The 27,935-nt window shown below is 38.3% G+C and overlaps 1 protein-coding gene across 6 annotated transcripts; it reads left to right on the top strand.

Moving 5' to 3' along the window:
- The first annotated feature begins 566 nt into the window (after positions 1–566).
- On the top strand, positions 567–26,808 carry MEP1B (meprin A subunit beta). 6 transcript variants are annotated; one of them, XR_014689002.1, is made up of 16 exons: positions 567–705; positions 5,263–5,281; positions 5,468–5,518; positions 5,621–5,664; positions 6,709–6,781; positions 7,922–8,039; positions 12,438–12,616; positions 13,591–13,809; positions 16,202–16,354; positions 17,518–17,733; positions 19,888–20,355; positions 22,103–22,282; positions 22,808–22,913; positions 23,002–23,174; positions 25,452–25,659; positions 26,565–26,808. XR_014689002.1 is itself a non-coding variant. In XM_084507575.1 (16 exons), exons 1-16 carry the CDS (start codon positions 643–645, stop codon positions 26,580–26,582), a joined length of 2,286 nt encoding a protein of 761 aa, XP_084363701.1. In that variant the 5' UTR covers positions 570–642; the 3' UTR covers positions 26,583–26,808. The 6 variants fall into 6 exon arrangements, 3 of the variants coding, with proteins under 3 accessions (XP_084363700.1, XP_084363701.1, XP_084363702.1); XR_014689003.1 differs by having other exon boundaries at positions 568–705; positions 22,808–22,931; positions 23,027–23,174; XR_014689004.1 differs by having other exon boundaries at positions 569–705; positions 22,808–22,949; positions 23,027–23,174.
- Positions 26,809–27,935: the final 1,127 nt, after the last annotated feature.

The raw sequence follows: 27,935 nt of genomic DNA, 5'->3' as shown, positions 1-27,935 counted from the left end.
CACACATTTACCATTTTCACTTTCTGTCACAAACCACATAATTCATATATTAAAGATTTCCCTGCCAAGTGTCTTACTAGCTTTTAGCTTTTCTGAGTGTTTTAGTGCCAGCTTTATTCAGAGACATGCAATGGTGGGAAGGCACCTCTGGAGATTGCCGTGACCCCCCCACTCAAAGCAGGGTCACCTACGGCAGGATGCTCGGGGCTGTGGCCATCTGGGTCTTGAATATCTTCAAGGATGGAGGCTCTGCAACCTCTCTTGGCAACTTGTTCCAGTGTTTGATAATCCATATAATTAAAAAAAAAAAAAAAAGAAAAAAGTTTTCTTATGTTTAAATGTAATTTTCTGTATTTCTGTTTGTGCCCATTTCCTCTGTATTTCCATTTTCTTGTGTTCATTTCCTCCCATATTTCAGTTTGTGCCTGATAGTTGTTCTCACAGCAGTGATTAAAAATAATTAAAGAATATGCTAGTTGCCTTGATGTACTTATGATGGACTTAATCTTTAAAACAACGTAGAGGGAGGCAAGTTAATCATTGATGAAAGGACAAAGGTTTTGATTTATGATATTTGTCATCTTAAGTACCAAGTTGGTCTCAAATTCTGTCAATACACTTGCTTGCTGACTGGATAACAACATGGACTGGATTTCTGTGCCTGTGCTCCTAACGTGGCTTCTCCTGCAAGTGGTCTGGAGCCAGGTAAGAAAACAAATCCATATCCTTTATATGCTCAAGTAAATGATGCAGCTTGAGGTGAGATTGAGAGGAAAAGACTTAAGTATGGCTGTTGCAAAATAAGAATTCTGTTGTCTTTTGTGTGGAGCAGAAGAAGATTTCTGTTTCCTTGGGATCCTAGAGCTGCTGTTTTTTATAGGCTTCGCTATACATTGGAAGAGCCAATTTGCACTCCCCATTTGAGCAAAATTTCCATTAGCATTCAAAGTAGTCTTACCAGAATGGTAAGTCCAGAGTTAGAGCCAAGATAAGTATTAAAATTTATTTTTGCTACTCCATATCTGAATAGAAATACAGTGTGCATTTTTTTTTTTTTTTATTTTATCTACAACACAATATATTTTGTATTGAAATTGATGCATTTTTAGCTGCTGGATTTGCTTTTTAAAGACCGCTCTCTGTTCCTCCAGTCTAGCTAAACTACTTAATGCCAAAAGATAACAATGACAACTTTGAGATTTTGTATTTCCTGTCTTTTGTAGAGAAGGTAGTATTTTGCTGATCTTGTGATAATTCATTGTAGAGGCCAGGTGTTTTGGTGATACATAATCAATTAGTTTGGACAACAAAAAACAGTGGGTTTTTTTAAGCTCATTTCTGCTGTTAATAGCTTCAGGGTAATTTACAGAGTAAGATGTTCCATTAAGTGGAATAATCTTATCTATTTTAATTTATGCAACTTAACTGTCTGATTTTGTGAATCCAGCTCCAATATCTTGCTGTGGCGGTCACATATTCTTCCTCTCCATTAACAGATGTTCATATATCTCCCTAAGTCAAGAGTTTAACTCCAAAATCCCAAATTACATAGTTCCCTGTATTTCCCACTACCTGAGTCCTACACTTCTATTTCCCCACTCATCACAACTCCTTCTTCCCCTGTTCCCAAACCTTTGGACACTCAACCCTCAGCCTTGTTTAGATTCCTCTGAAGGCCTTTGTAAAGCATATAAGAGGCAGTGCAGACTGATACCAAGATCTACAAGCTATCACATCAAGCTGACTCCTAATACCCAGTTCCTCTGTGAGACAGGAGCTTAATATCACCAAGGCTACTTACTTGTTTTACATGTTCATTATAGCCAGGAAGAGCTCCTTTTGTATTTCTGGATGCCAATACTATAAATTATATAGTCTGAAGAAAACACTAGTAAGTTAGGACGTCTTGTCCAAACTAGCTGACCATACCCCACCTGAAATCTGTGGTGAGACCAGGAAATTTTCATCAGGTGATTCATCACAACTTTGACTAGAAGCTCAGTGAGGTACATCATCTTTTAGACATGCCAGGACATCATGGTGGTGCCATGCCTATTTTCAGGAGAGATGAATTATATATACAATTACCCATTTATTTCTCCACTGATTACATGTCTAATTTTAATGACTAAAATAGGTGAGGTGTTTTTCCCAGCTGTTCAAGATGCACTTGAATTATTAAACACTTAAATGTGCTGACAAGCCATGGTTTGACCCACCTTTAAAGTAACTTAATTCACATGAATCATGTTGTTTGCCAAAGTTAGGGAAAAATATTATAAATGTTCAGAAAAAAATGTTCTGGGTAGATTTAAAAGTAACATTGGTTAGACTAAATTATATTCCTCTTTGGTAAACCTGAGTTACTGTAACCTTCTGTATGCGACTGTGAACTGTGAATCTTTTTTTTTTGTTCACAACATTTTCAGAGACTAGAAATTCATCGTATAGGTCTCAGTTGTCATGCTGGTGCTGAGACTGAAGCTGTTACTACTCGAACAAGTAATACACAGATATTCCTTTGGGAACTGAGTGTTTTGCTGTTCAGATTCACATGCCTAAAGACCTAATTTTGTTCAGAAACAAGTAGAAAGGAATGATGAAAGGAATTCCTTCTGCGTAAAACATTCAGCAACAGTTTTCAGATATGGGGGACCAGCCTGGATTTCAGCTGATTGCTGAATGTGGTATTCACATTCAGTAATGGACTCATACTTTGGTTTATGCACCATAAATACCACTGGGCTTAGCTACAGTTACTTCAGTTTATGAGCTTTGGCTGCAGACAGAGGAGCTTTTCCATGAGCTAGCCAGTTTTTACCTTTAGAGCAATTAAGTTTTCTGATTAGCAGATATGGGAACATTGTAGCTTGTAATTATTGAAACTGTAAAAATATTTTACTCCCTGTTAATGGCTAAAAGGTTATTCAATACATATGGCTATGATCTGATACGACCTCCGTCAACAATCTTTAGCAGAAAAGACCACAATGTGATTTAATTTTTTAATATTGCAAAGTTTACTTCTCAATGTTTTTCTTTCACATTACCTGGAAATCTGTATGAGTGGGAGTTTAAAAGCAAATAAATTGCTCAAAACATGCATGACACATTTTGCTTGCATACTTTCAGCTTGTTTTACAAGCTTCAGTTTCATTTAAAATCTCAAATACATGGATTAGATACTGTCTTACAGATATCTTGTGATAAAGGAACATAATGATAGGATATGAATGCAATAGAATTTCAGAATGTAAGAGGCATCTATTGACATTACATATTTATGGGTGATTTGTCTGGAAAATGTATTTTGGTTTATTGAACTGTATCCATATGTATTTACATGATTATTCTTTTGTTAAAGTCACTGTCCTTATTTCTCATGTGTCAGTGTAAACCCGAATAATACCAATTAACTCAGTGAAATATGAGATCAAATATCAATCCTTCAGCATTTGTGCTTTTGCATTTGCACAACTCTAGCAAGGGTTTTACAATGGACTCATTCACTTTTCCATGATGACACTAGGTTTTTAAGAGTCAGGTATATTGAAACCTACCAAAATCTGAAACAACCCAAAACTGTGAGGTACTTGTTCTCTAATAACGTGGATGCTTCAGGAGAAATTGGGTTAGGAAACAGATTCTACTCAATGGTTTCTGGAACCGACACATTCAGGTAAAAAATCTTAAACTTCTAAATTATAGCCTCCAGTTGGTTAGCCAAAAAAAATGTTTTTCCCCCCTTAAGCAATCAAAATAAATGATTAAAATCTGAGAAAAATGGTGAAGCAACAATTTGAAATCATTTTAGTTCAGATGAGTCAAAAGGATAAAATGAGATTTCAGGCTTTTGTATTTGCAGTAATTTTTATGCCATTTACTGACATTTTTACAAGACAGTCATTTCAGATTGAAAAAGGAATCTTTCATCAAAAAGCCAAAACAGGACATTCTGGCAATTTCAATGCTTTCTTCCTGAACATTCCCAAATGAAAAAAAAAAATAAATCATTGAAATTATTTTTTTTTCTGCATTTGGTTACTGTTTTTATATGAATCAAATCAGTTTTAGGGCCCTCAGTTATGTTTGCCTTCAAAATTGTTCCTATCATTATGTGCCAAAATTCATGTCAAAACAAACACATGTATTTAAATCTCTCTTGAATATTCTGGCACTACAGTTTTCTTATCCACTATACAGATGGAAGAACTGACCAAAATTTAATGTTTTTGTGGACTACATGGACTTGATTTTTGAAGTTTTTCAATATTCTGAGCTTGTACTGCTCATTGCTTTTAATGGAGGCTTCAGATATATATCACACTGGAAAAATACATTCTAAAAAAATGTTATATGCAAAATACATATAGGAAAGGTAGCAAATTATTTATACAGAGAAAGAAATCAGTCAGGAGTAAGGGGTCAAACTATAGCAAAAAATGAATGTAAAAATCCCATCCTGCTATATAGAACTGCAGTTATAACTTACTATTTGATGTATCCACAATCTATATTGTCATGTCTTAAAATTTAAGTGTTGTTCATTTTCAGTTTGTGAACTTCTTTTCAAACATACAAATATAAGAGTTTTGATGAGAAACAGGAAAACCCACCCAGCAAGAACCGTTTCGAGAGTTTATTCATGATCTTACCACCTGCATGAGGAATGGTTGAATAGTGTTGTGTTAAAGAGTCCAAAACAAAGCATTTAGTCCAAGAAAAGAATATCAATTATATTCCATGGGCATGGTAAGGCAAAAAGAATGCTGTATGTTTATCTCACTGTGGTCTTGCTGCAATATGGAGCTTGGATTTTGCACATTGCAGGAACAGTCTTTAAGTTGGTATTTCTCAAGGCACTGAAGACTTGCTGCATGGTGCTGGACCACTCACCCCCAAATTCAGCTTTACAATGGAATTCTAGGCATAACTTCCACAGGTTCTGTGCAGCACCTGACTAGCAGCAGTATTTGATTTCATAGAAGTAATAGGTTGAGAAAACTTCACAGGATCAGTACTGGGTGACTTGCTTTTTGGGCAACCTGGAGTGAGGAGAGTGCAAAGCTGTCACAAGCAAATGAGCATCTCCAGTCAAATGAGAAGATGGTCTGATCAGCCCAATACAAAGCATGGGTTAAGTACTGTTAAGAGCATAAAACTTGTACTGTTATACTCAAACTGTTGAGAGAGTAATAGTTACATTTCATTGTGTACCTTTCTAATAATACCTTTTTTTTTTTTTTTCTTCCCTCTCCCCAGCCTGCTACAGAGACTATTGGTGAGTTCTGCTTACAGATCTATTTGTATGCATAGGAGGCAGTCAAAAAAAAACAGCTGGTCATAAACATCACTAGGACAGATGCAGATTTATAATTACTGTTATTGTTATTGCATTGATTTTCACACATCATAAAGAAAACAGCAAGGGCTAACATCCTACCTCACTTGTCTTTTTCTTTTTCAGAAATAGACGTAGATGGAGGAATTGATCAAGACATCTTTGACATCAATGAAGGTTTTTTTTTTTTAATTCATTTTCTCTTTATTTTTTTTTTTGGGGGGGGGGGCAGCTATAGATCAATAGAATAACTGTATGTTAATCTCCTCTTCCCTTTAGCTTTAGGACTAGACCTTTTTGAGGGAGACATCAAACTTGATCGGGTGAGTTCAAATATATATATGAAACAAGAACTGTGTCATCAACTTATGCAATGTAAAGTGTTAGTAGCATGAAAGTGATTGATGCATCCTGCTCATACTAACTGTAAATACTGTTTATGTTACAATAAGCTGAAAATGTTTGGGGATAGATTTCTACAAATGTCATAGACAATGAAGGATTTGGGTGCATTTGCAGAAACATTATCCAGAATAAGGTCAGTCTAGCTATTACTCATTATTATTAGCATTGTGTTTTCTTCACTGTGGTTTTCATATTTTTACTTTTAAGATATTCAGCAGCACAGATCACATCCAGACAGGGTTATATAAAAGATTCTTAATTTATGTGCACAATATTTATTATAAGCCAATTAACTTTACAGACCAGTGCTGCAAAACCTTCATCATATAAGTAGATTCACCAAAGCCATTGGAAAATTAGATCTGTGAGTAATACCACATTTTAAATCATCTGCCCCATATCCCTGTCCAATCAATAACATCAAAAGTATTTGCATAGCTAGTCATATCTCAAAAATACCTAGTGAAAACACCACAATTGTCTTATACCCCTAAAAGGGGTAGAGTTTTCCTCTCCCTTTTGGTGAACTGCTTCTGCCCAGGCATATCAATGGAAGCAAAGAAAGCACTGGTTAAGGGCACAGGAACAAGCCCTTGCATTATGAAAAATTAGAGAGTTATTGATGTCTGTGCTCATTTCAGGACTTTAGATCTTAATGCTTCCCACAGGACCTAAAGTTCTGCTCAAATGTATCAAAATCTCAGGAAATCTGTATGGAGAAAATGCTGCAGAAATCAGAGTCATTGGTAGAAGAGAGTAAAAGGACTTTAAACCCGAGTCATAGACCTCCGAGTGATCTGTCAAACTTTTTGGATTCTTTGATTCCTTATATGTCTAAAATGGACTTGTAAGAGACATAATGCATGCTTTGCATTAGCATTTTGCATTAGCACTGTTTTCGTCTTGGATTATAGATCAGTTTGTACTGAAAACTGCATGCCTATTTTCTTTCTCATATGCAGGAGCGAAACTCCATCATTGGTGACAACTATCGGTGGCCCCACGTTATCCCCTATGTCCTTGATGATAGCCTGGGTACAGTATTTGCTCTTGACAATGTGTTTAAGTCATGTTGATTGAAATGTTAAATACAGGTCAGCAAAGATCTGTGGCATCCTTTCCTCTTCCCACTGCCATGCTGTAAGTCTAGAGCAGGGCATTTCCCACTGCAGGATTAGGCCTCTGTATGCACCAGCAGGATATATCATCTTGGTCTTTGTGCTGGGGTCCCACCTCCTTTCTTAACCTGGATGCTTCTTAACCTGCCATAACCCAGCAGATTGGTTTGCTTTTGAAGGCATGTGTCTAAGACATGAAACTGTACTAAGCAGAGGAAATAAAATGGCACTGAAGATCTGTTTAAAGCCAGAAAGCTCACTTGGTCATTTATATCACTTAGAGCGCTGATGGCATCTTGGTATTCTGGCCTGCAATGAAGTTTGCAACGACACATTTATGAGCACCCTACTGTGGGGCCTGGCACACATCACAAGATGGAGACCCTGGTCTCCATCCCTTCACTTCCACCCAGCTGTGGCATTGCATGGCAGAGGTGAGTGGTGAGATAGGGAGTACGAGTCCTTGTTGTATACCAGGTGAGGAGACCGTGCCCTCACTACATAGTGTGGGGTCATCCTTCTGGTCTATGTCAGAAAAAAAAATAAATCACCCACCCTCAGTTTAGGTTAGGAGCTAAAACACTGAGGGGTTTGAAACCATGCAAGGTGCTCAGAGGAGATAAGCAAGACACAAAGTAAGCATGTTCAAGGCCTGGGGAGATTCCTTGACAGATATGTAGCTTGCAGTTTGCATGAGGTGAAATCCAATGTCTTCGTTCACTGTTTATTTAACACTTGCTCAGATAAATCTCAGCAAAGTGAGAGAATTTACAAAATTAAGATCCACGCGCTATGATGTATTATATATCCAACATATCATATTTTATACTGAAGTACCAAAGCAAAATTACAGAGAAACAAACCAGGAAAAAGATAAAATGCCACAACAGACTAATTTATGGTTTTTAGGTTCCTACTCAGGTCCTAATCTAGCAAAAAGCTTGGCTATTTTAATCAAAGATTGCTGAAGCAATATCCACCCTTAGGACTTGCTCTATATGGGTAGCAGGACAAACCAATTGGCTCAGTATTGACAAGAACTCTGTTTGCTTTGCAGAAATGAATGCTAAGGGACTCATCCTCAAGGCATTTGAACAGTATCGACTCAAAACCTGTATTGATTTCAAACCTTGGGAAGGAGAGGAGAATTATATATCTGTGTTCAAAGGAAGTGGGTAAGAGGAATAATATGATTGTAATCCTTTTTGGCTACAGAATGTTTTGATGACCAATATTCACTATAAAACTCATCTGATTGCTATTTTCTAGTTTTGTTGTGTCCTATTACTAGTTTCCTTTCCTTTCCTTTCCTTTCCTTTCCTTTCCTTTCCTTTCCTTTCCTTTCCTTTCCTTTCCTTTCCTTTCCTTTCCTTTCCTTTCCTTTCCTTTCCTTTCCTTTCCTTTCCTTTCCTTTCCTTTCCTTTCCTTTCCTTTCCTTTCCTTTCCTTTCCTTTCCTTTCTTTTTTTTTTTTTTTTTTTTCTTTTCTTTTTTAACTTGAAATCATATTAGCATCCAAAACAGGTATTACCTTGGTGGTAATTAACAATTTCTGGCTGATGTTTATTTCTAAATACAAGAAGTAATTAAGTCCTTAAAGAGGTAATTTTCTTGGCATGACAAAAGACCTGAGACAAGCCAATTACTTTCTTGACTGATCTTTGACTATATGGACTGTCACTTTCACATGGCCATAAAAAGCATACCTTAGTTTTTTTTTTTTTAAATAAATATTCCCAGTGGAAATGTGATAGTTTTAACTGTGGGACAACAAATTTGTTTCACTATTACAAATGGAATTGCATTTGAACAATGTCAGGTCTGCATTCATATAGTTTTAAATGCTGCACAACATTGAGACATTTTATGGAGATTTCAGTTTATTTACCTATTTGATCAATAGTTATGCAATTTCACCTCAAGTTTTACAAAATAAGATTCTAGAAAAGGTGTCAAAATTGTATCCACTTTCTCAGTTTCTAAGATAGTCTCCACCAAATAGTGCAACAGAACAAATATATTCCCCAAGTAATGCTGGAATATTTCTCTCATGTTAGAAAAGAGAACAGGGAAATCCTGATAGCCTTGTGAGGAAATTTACTTTCAGAAAATAATTTCCTGATACAAGAATGCATTCATAAATGGGAAAAGGTTTTCTGATAATTGAAACATTTCCCATTCCCTTTATCTCATTCTGAGATATTTGTAGCAGATAATTGTTTCAAAATTTCTTCAGTCTCTGTCTCTTTACATTTTCTACTCTTTGCGCTATGCACGTGACATTGAAACTCAACCCTAAAAGATGTATAAACGGAGATTTGGGAAGCAATGTGTTTTCCCTGTTTAATTACTCTTTGGCTCTTTAAGCCAAATGGAAAACTCATGTAGCTAAACTCTAGAGTTCTTTGTCACATAAATCATGCATTTTCTAGTAATTGTACATGAAAAAAAAAAAAAAAAAAACAAAAAAAAAAAAACACAATATTTAGCCTATGGCAATTCAGAGACTTCTGCACTATGGTTCATTTATTAACTTATTATTTATTTCCTATTAGAAGTAAATGAGTCATGGTGATTAAAACAAGTCACATTATTTGGATAACGTGTCTTGCCTTCTTGCCTGGCGTGTTGCTTGCCCTGAAATGATTCTATTATCTCAGTTATCACAGTTATCATAGCACTAAAATTATCCATGGTCACCATACTTTTTACAAGCCTGAAGCTAAATCTGCAGACTCCTGAAAATGGCTGTCCAGTTTCAGTGACCTAGCTTTGGGCTGTACAAAGAAATTACCAGACCAAACCCTGTATTAACTGCCTTACATTTCATTCCATTCCTATGGTCTGGTATGGACAATTTAAAGAATACATGAAACAACCCATTTCCACTCTGCCATTCCTATTTTTTTTTTTTGTCTCCCCTGGCTGCACACTGAAGAACTCAGTCCAGAGGGTACAGCACACATAGAAGCACAAAGGTCCTGGCAACCACAGCCAGATTCATAAAGCTTTATTGCACCAACAAAAAGATGATAAATTATTTTCACCTTTCTGATCTGGCTTGCATCTATGAAAAGTACAGAAGGTGGTGAGGAAACTTTCCTAGTACATCACAAAATCCCCTTATGGATTATCTTTTTGAATTCAAATTAAGTCAGCCACAAAGGAAACCACTTGTCATTTTGTTGTCTGCCCTGTACAAAAACAATCCTGCAGTCTCTGGTATATATACACAGTGTCATCAAACCCTACATAAAAAGCCCTCCCCTTGTCTACATAGTTTATCTAACATATGGTAGCATGTGGCTACCACTTCTATTATGTTTACAGATTTATATATTTTATCACTAAGCAAGTAGAGTTATATGTAAGGTTTTCTATCATACAGTCTGTCAACTCATCCCTCTATTCAGGTCTATGCATTTGCAGCAGAGGTTAGACTATGGATCTATTTAAAGATCTTTTCTTTCTTCCTTCCCTGTGGTAAGCAAAATACATGAGGAAAGCTTGTGAATGACAGAAATGCAGGAGCATCAGATGTGGCATGTACCCACAAAGCTCACATAACCATCTGGAAAATTGCAATGGATGTGACATTTCTACTCTTCTCATGAAAAACGGGACTTATTCAGCAAGAAAACTAGCACGGTTTGGTCAAATGATTAGCAGACCAGGGAGGATCAACCCTTGTCTCTAGTATTTCCAGATGGGAAATCAGGTTTTCATGGAGCTGTCCTAGGAGTTCACTTCAGCTCTTTGCCACTGTGGCACAGGACAAAGGAACCCATACGAAAGGGGATTGATACAGATGGTAACCATCTGTAAGAAGCTAACCAGCTTGCTGCTGGTAAGTCAAAGAGTCTGTGTGCTGACCTGGTGATCTGTGATGCTACAGGTAGTCATTTGCTAGGAGGACGTTGGTGTAAAAATGTGCCTGGAATAACTGATACTAATAATTTGTAGACAGTATCATCACTCTTGATGGCATGTATCACCTTATCACGTGTCTTCCAAAAAGCAGGCTGGTGATATTAGTGTGATCAGTTATATCCATGCTCTTCTAGCAACTAGCAGTGCAGAAAGCATCAAATTGGTGAAACAGGCTCTAACAAGCATGGAGAAACTGGCATTTTCCACCATTTTCTCCCTTCCTAAAGACATCGCTCCCATGGGGCGGCCCCAGGTGTCCCTTGTCCCACTTGCATGGTTTTATTCTCAGCACTGAGTGATGCAGAGTGCACATTTACTCCTTCTGTGGTTGCAGAATGATGGTGGTGTAAGCATTTGGCAGACTGAAGGCAAGGCGATACTGCATCCTCTGGTGTTTGGATGCTGATATCAACAGGTGTCCAGGCTGTGCTTGTAGCCTGCTGTGCTCTGCACAGCAGCTGCAAAGCCAGCGGTGTCTGCTTTGGTATAAAGTGGGCCCAGAACTATAATGGACTTCTTAGACTTTTGCACAATCAGAAAAAAATACATAATCAATATGAGGCCATGTTCAAGGGAAGCCAGTGAAATTATGTATGCTGTATATGCTCCCTCCCAGGCCTCGTGCTGTGATTTTAATGAGTAATCAATAGCTAAGGCCTGTGCTGGTTTGTAGAAAGAGAAATCCTGTAGAGTATTTTGCACTAATAAGTTGCAGGTTCCTACAGTGCCTGGTGTGCTTGCTTTTTACATTTCTGGGGTGATGGGACTGCAAATTCTATGGTGTATTTTGTGCCCTATTAATTTTATGGACTTCATTGGGTAGGTGTTGATTTATTTGCTGCGTAAAATATCAATTTAAATGTGTTTGCTAGTTTGTGGACATGGGGTGCCATTTTATTGGCTTGTGCAGATAGCTCACAGATTTATTTATTTTTTTATTCCTTAATAAAAACTTCTAGCATAGCTGTGGTTTTGCACTGTTTTGCGAATGTGTGTCACCAACAAGTGCCCTAGCACCACCTCTCACAAATAGCAGGAAAGAAAAGAGGTTATGCAAAGCCCTGTCACACCCACCAGCCTTTCAGAAGTGCGATCCCCTGGGGTGGACCTGGCTTGACAGTCGCAACACTAAAGCAGAAGGCCAGCACAATGTGGAGAGGCAGCTGCAATGGCAGGGGTGAGAAGTGACATGGCCATGGTTTGCTTGGCTATAAGGCAGGCCCAAAGTGTGCCTGCAGTCAGTTATGGTGGTCCAGCTTAGTAGCAGCAACTTGGTAATTTGCAGATTTACTGCAAATTGTTTTAAATCACGTTGCCATAGTCTTTGATGATTGTCCTTGTTGCTTTTTTCTGTTACAAGTAGTTAGGCTTTTTTTTTTTTTTTTTTTTTTTTTTTTTCTGCTGCTAAAGAAAACCCATTAAAAGCATTCCAGACAGAGTGGGAGAACTACTTATTCATTGAAGCGGAGCTAAGTGTGGGAGGAAGGGATCCAGTAAGGAAAAGATCAATGAAAAAGTGCTCACTGTAGAAAATGTAACTTTAGCACTCAAAATGTACCTGTTGAACAGACTGAATCTGGAGTTCGTGTGGCACAGGGGTGGCACATGCTTCACAGATCTATCTTCAATTTTATTTCCACATTAGTTGCTGGTCCTCAGTGGGAAACCGCCAGGTGGGCTTGCAGCAGCTCTCGATCGGAGAGAACTGTGACAGGATTGGGACCATTCAGCACGAGTTCCTTCATGCGCTGGGCTTCTGGCACGAGCAGTCGCGGTCTGACCGGGATGACTACGTGTCCATCATCTGGGACAGGATTCAGTCCGGTCAGTCACTCCCATGGGTTCCCATTTGGGTTCTGGTGTGATGCATTTTGGGTGTGGAACATCTCTTCCTGCCTTCATACCATGGCTGAAATATTTTCCCACCTTGACTTATTTTTCAAGGCCAGCATATCAAGAAATTAAATGTCAAGTGGCATCTGTCTGGGACAGACAGCCTCATTTGTTGTTGCTGTGGTTATTACTCATGTCATGGCAGTTCCCAGGGTCCTAACCAGAGATTTGAGGCCTACTGTGCTAAATGCCATACAGGCAAGCAACAGAGAAAGTAATTTCATTTGTTTGATACCATAAAATCGCTATTAGTGAGGGAGCCTTTAAATAATTAAAAAATAATCCAGCCCTACAAAACTTGGTGTGACCAAAACCAGCAGAAAATCTGGAGGGAAGGGGTTGTCTTTTCTCTTTCTCCCCTGCTTATGTGTCCGGGGAGGGCATGCAGCCTGGAGAGACCCTTTTTAGGTTCCCGTCATGCAAGCTGTTATTTCTGCAACACAGCTCCCTGTTACAAGCACATTGTGGCCCATTTGGCACAAGCCAGCCTGTGGTACAGGGTTCCTTAGGGCTGTGATCGATGCTTGCTTCTTCAGCACACCACAATCCTCTGTGGCTTCCAGACAGCTTTGAAAACAAGCCTGAGCCTGGACATGGTGCTGGCTTGGCTCAGGCACACTCAGAGGACTTGCAAGCCCATCAATGTTTATGAGTAGCTTCATGGTGAAAAGATTTCTGATAGGAAAGATCCTTCCTTCATGCAGCAGAAGTCATCATGTTACATTCCAGTGGTTGAAAAGGGAAGCTAAATAAATCTAGGCTAGGAATAATATAGTTTTACAGAGTAAATACAAGCAAATGATTACCAAAATTCACTTGGGAGATTCTCTGACACTTAAAGTATGTACACCAAACTTGGTCATCTTCAGCAATAAACAATTTTTCCTTTTATTTTTCCCATTCAGGTAAAGAACATAATTTCAATAAATATGATGATAAAACATCAGACTCCCTGAACGTTCCCTATGACTATACGTCTGTGATGCACTATAGCCAAACTGCATTCAGGAACGGGACTGAACCAACAATTGTAACGAACATACCAGACTTCATGGATGTAATAGGGCAGCGAATGGATTTCAGCGATTATGATCTCCAGAAACTGAATCGCCTGTACAATTGCTGTAGGTTTCTCTATTTCCTTTAAATTCTTTGCTTCTGGTAGTTGAAAGAAATAAGGGTGATACCTACATGCTGGACTCATCCAGCCACAAGTAAAAGATATGCAAACACATTTGAGAAGTGAATTGTGTTAAAAACACCAGAAATAACGGTACAGCTAGAAGTAACGTAGTCCTCCTGTGGAAACACTGCTGTGTAGCTGAGTTTTCTGTGCAGTTCTATTTGACCTTTAGTTAAAAACCAGCTTCTCTCAGCAGCTAATTTTGTTCATCCCTTTGGTGGCTGTTTAAAATGTGTGCTTCTGAACAAAGGTTTTTTTTTTTTTCTTCACCCCCGTTATTCCACAGCTGTTGTTCAGACAGCATACAGAAATGAGTGTCTTTGCTGTGGCTCTCATACCTACTCAGCTCTCATGCAGTCTGTGAGACAGAATATGTGTCCATGCAAACAGCTTATGGATGCTGTTACGAAGAAAATGTGAGCATTGAACATTTTTGGTCTTAGTTTCAAATCAGCCCCTTAGAAAAGTGGTCAAAAGAGTGGTTTTGCTTGCATGGGACTTCTTTTAGAAAGTTGAGTGGAATATAATTCCACTGGGGAATATAATTCTGAATGTGTGAAAAAATTCTATATTGGGGAATATAATTCTGAATTGTGACTGCATCAGTTGTGCCTTGGCACTCAGATTAGAACATTTACTTCATTACCTCAGTATACTGAGAAGTGAGTGAGGTCTTGCAATTACAATTTAAACCTCAAACTGATACTTTAAATATTAATCAAACCAGTTAATTAAAACAGTATACTTTTATGAGTATATGGTTCTGATGGAAATATTTCTGTTCACATGGGTCTAAACCAAACACACACTTACACGCAGCCTTAGCTTCCAGCACTTGACGCACAGTCAATTAGCTCTTACGTAAGTGCTTAAAGCTAAGGATGTCTTTAATAGCAGACAGGGTCCTTCTTACTCTCTATTAATCTTATATGCTTTCCATCATTCTCACATATTATGTAAAAGCTTCATGACATTATGTCCTGGTTTCAGTTATAAACTGAAACCAAGACACATTATAACTTTATTCTTAAACAAAAATCACATTTCCTTAGTGAAAGAAGCCCCATACATGCTGGAACTAGTGACAAAACTCCCACCACCTTCAGGGCAATCAGGATTTGCCCTTCTCCCTGTTCTGTCCCTTAGCATAGTATAGGGTGTCTGATATTCACAGAGCCATAAGTGGTCTTCAGATCAGCCACTGTTTGCTCAAGTGGCCCTTGTGCCATGGAGGACAGGTTCTTCATGGGTCCCAGCTCTCACCCACCCAGCTGCTAAACTGATACTTTCAAGTTAGAGGAAAGATCAAGAATGTTTTCCCAGAGGAATCAAAAGATTGCTTTTTTTGCTGAGCAGGATTTTAGGAAAACTTTAAGCTGAATTCCTGATAAATGCCTTTGAGGATAGGAATTTATATTAAAAATCGAAAATTTGGTTCTTAAACTGAAACAAACAAACAAAACACAACAACCTACAACCAACAGCATAAATATTCCTGACTAGTACTTTAGTTCTGCTCTGGTTTCTTCTTCAGGACATATGATAAAGATATATTTCAGAATGTTTTCCCTTTCTAGCATATTAAGTAACAGAAAAGATCATGACATTCCTCAGCCACTAGAAGCTAGGACTCATCCCCCCATGTACTGTCTTCCAGTCCAGCCTTTCACTAAACAGTGAGAAAGTATCTGTGTTTTAGTGCAGTTGTCGTTCAAAAAAACCCTTCTCCTGTGTCATTAATTAATCTAAGAAATGGATCAAATGCTGTTGGGTCTTGCTTTTCTCTCTTCTTGTCCTTCAATGCCATGCCAGCCAGCATTTTTTAATTAGTTAGGGTACAGCTTTCCTGTTTGGGCAAACTGGTTTCATGTTTTGATTTCAAAGAGTTCTTTCATTTAATAATTCCCAATTGTTCTTACTTTCTTGCTGACACCCTTGCTGGTTTTTTATTTATTTTCCTCCTCCAACCTTCAATATAACATTTACTGTGAAAACCTCCTTCCCCCCCCCCCCCCCTTTTTTTACAGCGTTGTATAAATACTGTATCTTAAAAAGTATCAGTTAACAACACTCCTGATAGCCTTGCTATCTTACAGAGTATTGTTAGCTTTCTATGAGGACAGTACAAAATAGCTCAGTACAATGTTAATTGTCAAATGCTTTGAGTTCCTGAACATTATATGTATGAATACTGATGGTATCTGAAGCCACTGATTATTTTGTGTTTGCACTTCTTAGTCTGTCTCTGCTCTTGACTTTGAATATCTTGTACTAAATGTGTGCCGTGTAACAGAGATTCACACTTTCATTTATTTATTTTTTTAATATTATAGCCTCCTCCCTAAGTTTCATGGACACGTGCAGTTTTGAACTTGAAAACATCTGTGGCATGATTCAAAGTTCAGATGATAGCAGTGATTGGCAGCGTTTGTCTCAGGTTCCTACTGGGCCTCATACCGATCATACTAACATGGGAGAGTGCGAAGGTATGAAAAAACACTGTTCTTATCTCTCTGGGAAGTTTTTTTCTGCAAAGGCAAGTGAATTGACTTTGCTCTTGGCCTTGTTCTGTGTTTATTAGTTGACAGACTACAGTTAACTTTTGAACCAAGCAATATAAAACTATATAGTTAGGGACACCATGTGACACATTCTGTTTTCTGCTTATTAGAGAAGATTCAATGCTCTTATCTCTTTTGCTCTGTTCTTTAGTCTTAGTGTCACATCCTCAGAAGAGAATTATGTAAAGTGTCCTATGGTACAGGCACATCAGAAAGACTGCTGCTTTTCTGAATAATTGCTCAGTAAATTTTTGGAAAGGATTGGGATTTAGAAATTACATATATTATCAGGGCTCAGCTGAGCAATCCACAGAGAATCATAGAATTATAGAATCACTGAATGTCCTGAGGTGGAAGGGACCCACAAGGATCACTGAGTCCAACTCCTGGTCCACACAGGACCACCCAAAACCAGACCATGTGTCTGAGAGCATTGTCCAAATGCTTCTTGAGCTCCAGCAGGCTCAGTGCCACGACCACTGCCCTGGGGAGCCTGTCCCAGTGCCCGACCACCCTCTGGGTGCAGAACCTTTCCCTAACCCCCAGCCTGACCCTCCCCTGTCCCAGCTCCATGCCATTCCCTCGGGTCCTGTCGCTGTTCCCAGAGAGCAGAGCTCAGCGCCTGCCCCTCCGCTCCCCTTGTGAGGGAGCTGCAGGCTGCCATGAAGCCTCCCCTCAGCCTGCTCTGCTCGGGGCTGAAAAGAATGTACCAGTTATTTCCTAACTTGTCAAATAAAACTGTGAGTTAGGAGCATAAACCAGTCCTCCAGAGAGAATGTCAACTGTGAATCACTGGCTCTGGGTGAACAGTTAAATGAGAGCACCCAAGTTTTGAGTACAAATTTCTAGAGACAGACCAAAAAAAAAAAAAAAAAAAAAAAAAAAAATTTGAAGAACAGTTCTGCCTCCAAAGAACATGAACAAGTAATAGCCCTTGGTCAGAAGATTTGTACAGGATCTAGCTTACCATAACCCTAACTTTACTGTCTTGTAGCATTGTTACAATATGATGTTAACACTACACGTGTACCAAGGAAAATTTTGTTTTCACTCCCCTCTACCATTCATTTCTCATTTAATTTTGACAGGTTCGGGCTACTTCATGCATTTCAATACCAGTGCTGTCACACAGGGAAGCACAGCTTTCCTGGAGAGCCGGATTCTGTATCCCAAAAGAGGCTTTCAGTGCTTGCAATTCTATTTCTATAACAGTGGAAATGAAAGCGATCTGCTCCGTGTCTGGGTCAGGGAGTATTCTTCAGCCGATCCAAATGGTACTTTGAGATTCATTGAACAGATAAAAGGTATGGAATAAAGTTTCATTTTGGTTTAATCTATACTCGGTATCCTTTTCAAAGTTTGGGAGAAAATATTGTATCAAAGTGACTCATCTAGTTTTATTCTTTTGCTTCTTCTCTGACTATGTAATTGAAGCTCTGCTGGTGAAATTATACTTGATGGATCCTCAGTCAACCATTTTCCTATAATATAATCAATTACAACAAATTACAAACTCTTGCATTATGAAGATAGTTTTCTCACCAAAATAGCTAAAATTCCATGAGCAGTCATTTTGACTGTTATAGAATTGCCGGTATCAATAGCAACAGATGAAGTTGGTCATTAGACTAAATTACAATGAATAAGAAAGAAGTAATAAAGAAATGGAAAGTATAAGTGCCCTGGAATACCTAACGTACAAAGATTAAAAAAAAAAAAAGTAAAATTCAGCTTACTTTTAAAGCATGGTTTGGAGTGACTTATCTGAAATACAGAATCATAGTATCATTTTAGATCATTTTAGTTGGAAAAGATCCATAAGATCATCAAGTCCAACCATCACCTAGCACTACCAAGTCCACCACTAAAGCATGTCCTTAAGTGCCATATCCAAGTCTCTTAAATACTTCCAGGGATGGCGAGTCTACCACCTCCTTGGGTGGCAGACCATGATTTTCACTATATTTTGAAGAAAATCAAGTTCTTGAAGTTTTAGGTGCCTATGGTCTTCAAAATGAGCAACAGATATCAGTTAATGGATAAGAGGTCCTTAAGCTTAATCCAAAGTCACCTTTTGATTAAACCATATTCTCTGATATTTCACTATTATTTGATCTCCACTACAGCTACAACTAATTCAGTCTGTTAGTTACACACAGGTCTTGGGGAACTCTTTTGCACAGTAGATATAAAGTCTGCTTCTTCTGCCTCTTTCTGTGCCTTTAGGCTCAGCTACTACTCATACCTGTTTACAAACCCCAGTTTTTGCTGTTCTGCAGCAGCTTTGGTTGCCTTCAGCCAGGAGCAGGGCAGGCAGTGGGGGCAGGACATTTTACACTGCACTAGCTGTTTTGCTCATTGAACATGAGTCAGAAACACCAGTCGTGCATATAATCCGTGCACTTCAAATAGGTGTTACTTAGTGCAGAAGAAAATGTGATGGAAAATAGCGGGGTGTTTTGTTCTTATTTCTGGGTTTATTTTTTCTCCTCCTAATTAAAACAACAATAATGAAAAACAGCAAAAAAATGAGATTCATATTGGAGATGAATTATATTGTGTTTAGAACTGTTAGGAAAGTGAAGTATGAGTTCTGTACTTGGGATTGGCACTGCCTAGTCCAGAAATGTAGCTGAAAACCTCACCTTCCATTCAGGTGAACAGAAACCAGTCAGCAAAAGACATTATTTTGCTGCATGTACTATTAACAAAGGATGTCCTACTTTCACTTCTTTCACTTGCCTTAAAAGGCCTGTGTGCAGAAGTCTTTGCTGCTGTGCAAACTGGTCTTGCAGTCAAGTGGGATTTACTAGTGCAGGTACTTCTGGACACACCATCAGATTTGCACTGAGGTTTTATCACATGAAGTAGGTTTTACAATTGCCTGGCTCTAATTTGAACTTAATATCATTTGATGGGTGAATACTGATTCTGCAGAGGCAAATTTCCAGCAAGCTATTTAAATATTAAAAAAAAAAAAAAAAAAAAAAAAAAAAAAAAGTAATAATGAATGAACAAATCTTGCAGTTCTAGGTACCAAGAATCCTCTGCAGCTTTTTTTTTTTTTTTTTTTTTTTTGATTGATTGATATCTGTTGTTATTCATTTATTTAAATATATTTGGCTCTGATTTTTTTCTTTACAATACTACAGGTGACACTTTATAAATTTAATTATCACAACATTTGGACTAATTTAATGTAATGCTTTTTAATAATATAAAAGAAAAAGCAGTCTGAAGACATTACCATTGTTTTCACTCTAACTAAAGAGCTGCTAAGCATAATAAATCTGGTGAAAAAATGAAATTAAAAAAAGTAACATCTAGAAGAAAAATGTTCCATCACTTCAGCACCAGTGGAACTGAAGAATTCATACATAGCACGGGGATAGGCTCTCTAGACCCATACAGTGTTTGATTGTACTGCTTACTTAGAAATCCCTACTCTCGTTTTTCAGGTGCACCTGCAAATTACTGGCAGCTCCATCACGTTTCTTTGAATGTCACAAGTAAATTCCGGGTGGTGTTTGAAGGTGTGAGAGGAACTGGCTTGTCAAATGGAGGCCTCTCTATTGATGACATCAACTTGTCAGAAACACAGTGTCCTCACCACGTCTGGCATATCAGAAATTTCACTCATCTCCTCAACACGAGTCCTGCAGGGACAGCAGGACGAATATACAGTCCACCTTTTTACTCTAGTAAAGGATATGCTTTTCAGGTCAGCTTGTATGTAAATGGTACTGCTGATAGCCCATTTAATTTAGCAATCTACTTGCATTTGATTTCTGGAGCAAATGATGATCAGTTGCAATGGCCCTGTGCATGGCAACAAGGTACCATGATTCTGCTTGACCAGCATCCTGATATTCGTCATCGGATGTCAAACCAAAGAAGTATAACAACAGACCCTCAGAAATTATCAGGTTAGTTGAATTCAGATGTGCTATCCAATACATTTAAAACACAGCCAAAAGATAAGGAGTCAAATTTTCTCTTTGTGTAAATTAGTTCAGCTTTTTTAGCTTCTGGAATGGATCATTTCCTTGCAGCAGCAATACAATTGATCCACAGGCAAGAAAAATTTGAACATGTAAGTAGGTTAAGCTGGGATCCTCGGTTTTGAAGTAGATTCACATAAAAAAGAGATGGGTCATCCAAGCCTAACAGTTTTTTCATATGCTCCATGAAGATGCATTTGCATCTGCTTTAATGATAATGCAAATCTTCCAGAAGGCTTGAAGAGAAAAATACTGCATTAACAATATGCACAGTTGATAGCAGATGAAAGTTTAGCCATTAAACACATCACCTCCCTCCTTGCAAAAGAAACTGGTGTCAGCGCAAATCCAGAAACCAGATGGACAAAGTACTGATTCATATTACATAATCTGCACTTGGTTGAGGTGTGACAAGGAGCAATTGCCCACAATAACTTGGGAAGGAGGCAGTTTAGGTAAAGGTGTAGCTCTGAGAAATGTTAGGAAACTCTATAAAGAGAGATATTAAATTAAAGCCACATATTCAGCACTGGATAAAGATTGAATTTAAGCCAAAATGACTTTCTGCATCAATATAAGGATTTTGCCAAAAGAAACCACCTCCACCCCTGAATTAGTTTCCTGGTAATTCTGACTACAATATTCATAAAGGAAGGAATGCACTAAAATTTCTGTTTCTTGGAATTATTTGAAAAATAATAAGCCATAGATGACATTCATTATTCTCTGACACTCTGTTTCTACATTAAAACAATGTGGGTAAACTAGAAAGACTAAATGACCTCCCCCTGATCACACCAGGTTCCCCACAGATGGTTCGCATTTTCCCTGTGCTCTCTGCTGTTATGGCCACAGCTCTCAGCCCTTTTTGATGCTGTGGATTTGCAGTCTGTTTGTGCTCTGCCTCTCATCCCTTGTTTATTTATGTATTGCTTCTAGCCCCAGATTCCCGAGATAAACCTTGTAACTCTTACCCTTTCTCTAACCAGTAGACCTACTGGGGCAAGCAGTTTGATCTCCTTGTCAGATACTTAGACAATCATGCTCAGCTTTGAGATTTTAGATGTAAGGTCTGATGAAGACCTTAAATGTCTGGGACATCAGCAGCTTGTGACCACTTGTGTTGTTCAAGGACCCTCTGTCCTCCATCCACATCAGCAGAGGCTTTTTTTTTTTTTTTTTTTTTTTTTGAGAATCACTGAATTAATACATTTTACAGATGACTCATGTGCTACTCATCTTCTTGCCCACTATACTTGAAATGGACTAAAAGAAAAAATAACACAATAGGTTTTCAACCAGCACTCCAGTAACTTCATCTCCAGCAGGCTCTTTTCTCAATACCTCAGACCAACCCACTGAAAAACTTCATTTCCTTTTGTGTCTCATCCACGTGGAATCTCAAACAAAAAAATCTACAAATTATAGGCAGTTCCAGCATTGTTTCTACTCCTTGAGTTTCAGGTAATTTATTCTCATCTCCCTCTTCATGACATCCATGAGCAGAACAGGCAAAATAGGGGATTGTTTGTCTTGAGTGTTGAGAGAGGACTTACTACTACTTTGCACCAGAGATTAACTGAGAAGGAAAGAACCCTCTTGAGAAAAAAATCCAGAGTGATCACACTCTTTTTATTTATTTTTTTTTTTTATTTTTTTTTCTTCTTTTCAGGGTCTTCAAATTATTTTTGGGATAGGCCAGATAAAGTGGGATCAGCAGCTTCCTTTCCCAATGGAACTGCATTCATGAGAGGTCCAGGAAGTGGAACAAGTGCATTCTTAACTCATCAGAGACTCAGAAGTCGCAACTTTATTAAAGAAGACAGTATTTATATTCTTTTAACAATGGAAGGTAAGTGAACATTAATGGTAACTGATATTCTTAATAATACAAAAGATACACAGTGTCACATACTAACTAGTCACAAGTACTGTAGATATAAATACATTATGTACTTTACACATGAGCAATTTTGGTGCTTCTTATGTATCTAAAGTCAAATCATGTGTAAATAAATGTGTGGGTAGCTACATCCTTTTTCTAATCCATTATCTCATGTGTAGGTTGAAATCTAAGTGTATAAAATGATGCTACTCCTGTGCAATTATTTTGAATAGAGTACTTTGAATAAGATTGTCTGTTTAAAAAATTAAAGAAATTAGGACATTTCCAAAATACATCATTCTCTTGAAAGTTAAGACTTTTTATCCATTATACTAGAGGAAGATGTAGGGTAGTTCGCAGGATCTCTGCTCTTTATTATTAGAACTTACAATTAAAATAAGAAGGAAAAACAAACAAACAAACAAAAAAAAACAAAACAAGAAAAAAAAACACATAAAGTAAATGCCTTGTTTCTTGTGTTTTCTCATGCAGATATATCACATCTAGTATCAACTCAGCCAAGTGTTTCACCAACCTTTGTCATGAATACTTCCACTGCCAACACTGTTAGACCTACCACCACCACCACCACCACCAAGCCCACCACCACCACCAAGCCCACCACCACCACCAAGCCCACCACCACCACCACCAAGCCCACCACCACCACCACCACCACCACCAAGCCCACCACCACCACCACCACCACAGCTAAGCCTACCACCACCAAAACATCCATCCCAACAACCTCTGGCAGCCAGACCGAGGAGCCAGACATAGATACTCCAGACTCCTGTCCAGACAACCCATGTGAAAATGACGGTGTCTGTGTTATTGTAGATAGAAAAGCAGTGTGCAGGTAAATGTTTTTATTCACTCAAATACAATTTTAGTAATGAAAGCTTCTAGACAGACAGCTAATTAAAAATATATATATTCAAAATCTATTACTGCAAGAGACTTATGACCAGTTTGGGCAACAAAGTTCCTATCCCTAACATTTGACCATTTTGATGTACTTTGTTTGACTTTTCTGTAAATTATATTTATAATGTACTTCTTATTTTGAGTGTTATGTTAGTCCAATGTTATAAAATGGACTGCACTTCTCCTCAGAAGTCTATAGCAAAATCAGGAGTTCAATATAAATACACTTGAAACAAAATAGCATTTGTATCAGGAGAAAGTATTTTTAATATCTCTCAGGCAGTGTAAGTAAAATAACTTTATTTTAAAATTTTATTCAGAAATATTGTGTAGAGCAAATTATGACAACAAATTAACCAATTCTAGTTGCTTGCCTTTTAAACCAGTGATGAAGGCTGAGTACCAAAATGCTTGTTTACCCTGCAAGAAAATGAATAGCAACTTTTATTTAATCCTCCATGGATTCATTTATGCAACCCACCTGGCTGATTAGCATTGTTCCTGCTCTCAGAGAAACTCTAAGGCTGAAGATAGTAACAACATGCTGTGAAGCAGTGCCAAGGCAGGTAGACTGGGGGAGTGCTGTGAGGCAAATGTCTAAAGGCCAAGAGCAACAAGAGCTGGTATGACTCACTGTTATATCTCCCCATTTAGGAACCTTTTAAAAAACAATTCTGTAAAGGGGCTTGTGCAACATATCAGAAACAGGTCATGAGTGTGAGAAAATGTCAAGAAGCTGTTCCAAGAAGACAAAAAAAAAATCTGAACTTTATGCTTGATTTTAGAATTTTCTGACATCTGTGGTCTGTTTGAAGCTCAAGTGCCTATGTGTCCTACATGCCATGCTGGAGAAATGTGTGACCAGCAGTCACTTTATGCTCTAGTTTTCTACTGGAAAACTGGAGGGGATGTGATAATAACTCTCTTTAAGCCTGATCACATAAAGTCCAATGGAGTCATTTTCAGGGCTGAGCATATAGTTCTGAATAAATGATTTAGACAGACAATGGAAAAACAATAACATAAAGAACAATAAAGGGTTAGAAAGATGTGAATTCATATGTGAATTCAGCAGTACTGCACATATATTTTTTCAGTTACATCATTGGGAGCTTCACATGCTCATGATAAAAAGTTTCAGAGCTGAAGGTGATACTGAGTAAGGTGAAGGACTCAAGGCTTGGAGGCTGTGTTTAGTACAAAACCAGAAGATTGCTAGAATGTTAATCTTGCCTTCTTTAGGGGAAGGCAGAGACAGCTCACACGTTCCTAGAAAATAAGCCCCTTCTGGCAATGAGAAAGTCTGATCAGAACTTACCACATCTACTGACAGTGAAGTACTGAGCAGGGAGAGGGCAATGTGATGGGTCAGTCTTAGAAAGGGGGAATTCCTGCACCTAAATTTTGCTTCAGTTACTATTGATGATGCAGAGTCTGGCCTGTGGTCTTGACCCCATTTATCTTGCAAGTTCGAATTGCTGCATAAGGTGAGTTGAGAATTAAGAAGGCAAAGATCATAAGAGGAATCAGGAGGATGAGATTTCCTGGAGGGTGGTAGATGTGACCTGATGGGATAAGAGCAGTTTCAAGCTTCTGGACCAGTTTCCCTTGGAGTTTATTCAACTACTACCTATAAAGGTTTTCTTAACTTACTGAGTGATAGATAGAAGGGCTTTGTGTAAAAGCTGAGCGTGCCAAAAGGCAGAATTGCATCTGGATAGGAGGGCAATTAGTATGGTGAAAGCAAATATTACAGTGGTAATATAGTGGTCCTAGTGACAGGTATCAGTTTCATGGAGCGGAAAATGAGCTTTCTATCAGCAGAAGTGCTATAAACTTAAAGGAAAAGGAAGCAGATGAGTGCACTGAGTGATCCACAGGGCTTGTCTGTTGGTAGCAAAAGAAGACCATTCTGTAGCAACAGCTCTGTAGATCAGCTGTGGCCAAGCCTGAAAAAGATAAAAAATAAAATAAAGTAAAATAAAACAGGCTGAAGCTTAGGCTTTCCAGCAAAGGCTGTCTTTGTCTTGTAGAAGAGATGACCTGTAAAACAGTGGGAAGCTGAAGAAAGGGCACAGTCTATCCAGATATGTAATCTGGATGTTATTTGGGATATAGAAACAGTGCATCAGATATGCAATATTTTAGGTAGTCTTTTCATATCTTCAATCTTTAAGTGAAGCCACGCATTTGTTCTTTTACTTTCTAGATGTCCAGCAGGAGACAACTGGTGGTACATGGGAGAAAAGTGTGAAAGGAAAGGCTCAACTCAAGAAAACACTATAATTGCTGTTTCTTCAAGCATAACTGTATTTGTTGTTATGCTTATTGTCACTATCACAACTGCGGTTTGCCTTAAAAAGAAATACATCAAAGGAAAGGAAAAAGTAGAGAGCCTGGCTCTAGAAGAAGAAGAAGTAAGTGCTTTGCCTTTTCAACAAAGATGATATATATATTTCTTAAAAGTAAACAGTCAAATTCAGTAAAATATAAACTGGAGTATGTCACATTTTTGAAGTCTGAAGACTCCAGTTTAGGAATTAAAGAGCTCTACTAAGTGCTATTAATTTTTCAAACACCAAAAAGCCACTTAATTCAAAACTCCTCCTCCACCCCCACCAATCTTACTGCCCTGATGGGAGCCTACATCGAGTGGGAGATTGTGAACAAATGTATTCATTTTCAGCTTGTGACTAAATTATGTCTTTCACTTAGTGAACTAGTATTTCTATTACTGCATTTTCTACTAAAGATATCCCCTAAAAACACCTTGATGTAACAGTAAAAGAAACCAACTCCAAATGCCAAAACAAAGATGCAAATTAATATCAATTTCCTTATTCAATGGACATTCTGTATGCAAGGAACAATGTAGCCATGGAAATCATGGCTTAAGAACAGGTAAAAATAAAGACAGCAGGTTAAAAAATGACTGGATCAGAAGTGAATAAGACATTCAGACTGGTTTTAATAGGAAGTTACATAAAGTCTCAGGCATCCAGACCCCTAGTTTAAACAGTGACTTAGTCTTGGAAATAGCAAGAATGACATATCTTAGAGGGTCTTACAGGGCCCAGGAGAAATTTTGTAAGCAAATTGATGAAGAATAGCCTTCCAGAGATCAATTTGAATTTTGTCCTAACATTGTTCATGTGATGTCCTGTTGAAGTACAGTATCTCTTTGGAATGCCAGATACTGTACTGTTAATTTATGTCTTCCAAAAAATTATTTCATTTGCTTTGAAAGTAATATTATACACATACTTCCCTTCCCTATGTACTTGTCTTTTAAGATGTGTTTTTTTTTTTTTTTCCTATTTAGAATAAAACATCCTTCTGAAAATAATTCAAACAAGCATCAAAGACACAAGATGAAGATCACTGAAAAACCCCAACTACGTCATCATTCTTTCTGTTGTTTTAATCTCAGCCATCATGATAAAGGTTTGTAAAGTCTGGAAGATAATGCATCATCTGGATAAAATACTGGGCTAATGCCAGTGAAACTTCTGATGTTGTGTGTTGTTGCCATGCAATGGAGAAAGATATAAATGTGTTTTGTGATATGCCTGTCTTGTCCTTTAAGTCTATCTGAACATGAAGGAAGCGTGTTAAACTGTGTCCTGACTTTGAATCTACACAGTAAAGTCCAAGTTTGCCATCTAGAGTTGCCCATCATAAAAGGGAACTGGGCTCTGTGATCAAGGGACACCCAAGAGCACTAAGTTCTACTACAGTTGTCAGCAGTGAGAGAGTGTGGGGGGTGTGAGAACATCTGTTTCATGAAGTCATTTGGTTTTGATCTACCAAATAAAATAAATAAATAAATAAAAAGAAGTAATGAGGAAAGTGCTACATTAACCGCACAGACACACAAACACAGGAGACAATAATGAGGACTCAGAACTCTTCAGCCACCGATTGATGGGCCATTGAAGGAACTACTCAAGCATAGTCCTGAAGAATGTGAACCTGAACTATAAATAACAGCTGATAAGAAGGGGGAAACACACTTTGCATGAGTATTATGGTTTATTTGAGGCTTCTTGGGATATTGGCTATCAGAAGTGGATTATTGTGGGTTTATGTAAAACTTGTTATGGGACATTTAAGGGAAGGACAAAAGGGTCCAAAGGAAAGGAGAGGATCATGATGGATCAGAGAGGTATACATGTGAGAAAATGGTGCCAGCAACTGCAGAGACCAGCATACAAAAGAGATCTGTGTGTCAACAACTGGAGGTGAGATCACAGGTCTTAGGGCACATGAGTCTGGATGCTAGCATGCGGAGGGATGGCAATGCAAGAAGTCTGTGTGCCACTTAATGGGGGACTGTGGGCTGCAGAGCTTGGAGGTCTGAAATGCCAGTGATTGGAGGTACTGGTGTGTGTGTGTCAAAATGTCGGAGCGCCAGCAGCTGGAGCCGAGGCCATGGGAACCATGGGTGTAGGTCTAGGTGGCAGCAACCAGAGAGCCTGGGGTGCATTTGAGGGTGTAAGAAGCCTTAAGTGCTAGCAACTAGAGACCTGTGCTTTATTTCCTCATTTAATTCAAGCCTTTATTTGTGTGTGTATAATTAGTTAGCAAACCTCAAGCTGGACTAGCTGGCGAGCAGGAGGAAATGCACATATGGAAAGACTCTTAGTGTGAGCTGGTGGTTAGGTTAGGGAGCCCAGGGTTCAGACGTGGATAT

This window comes from Aythya ferina, assembly GCF_964211825.1.
Source record: "Aythya ferina genome assembly, chromosome: 2".
In the NCBI taxonomy this organism is placed as follows: Eukaryota; Metazoa; Chordata; class Aves; order Anseriformes; family Anatidae; genus Aythya; species Aythya ferina.
Note: the sequence above shows the minus strand (reverse complement) of the source record. Positions and strands in the feature narration are given on the sequence as shown.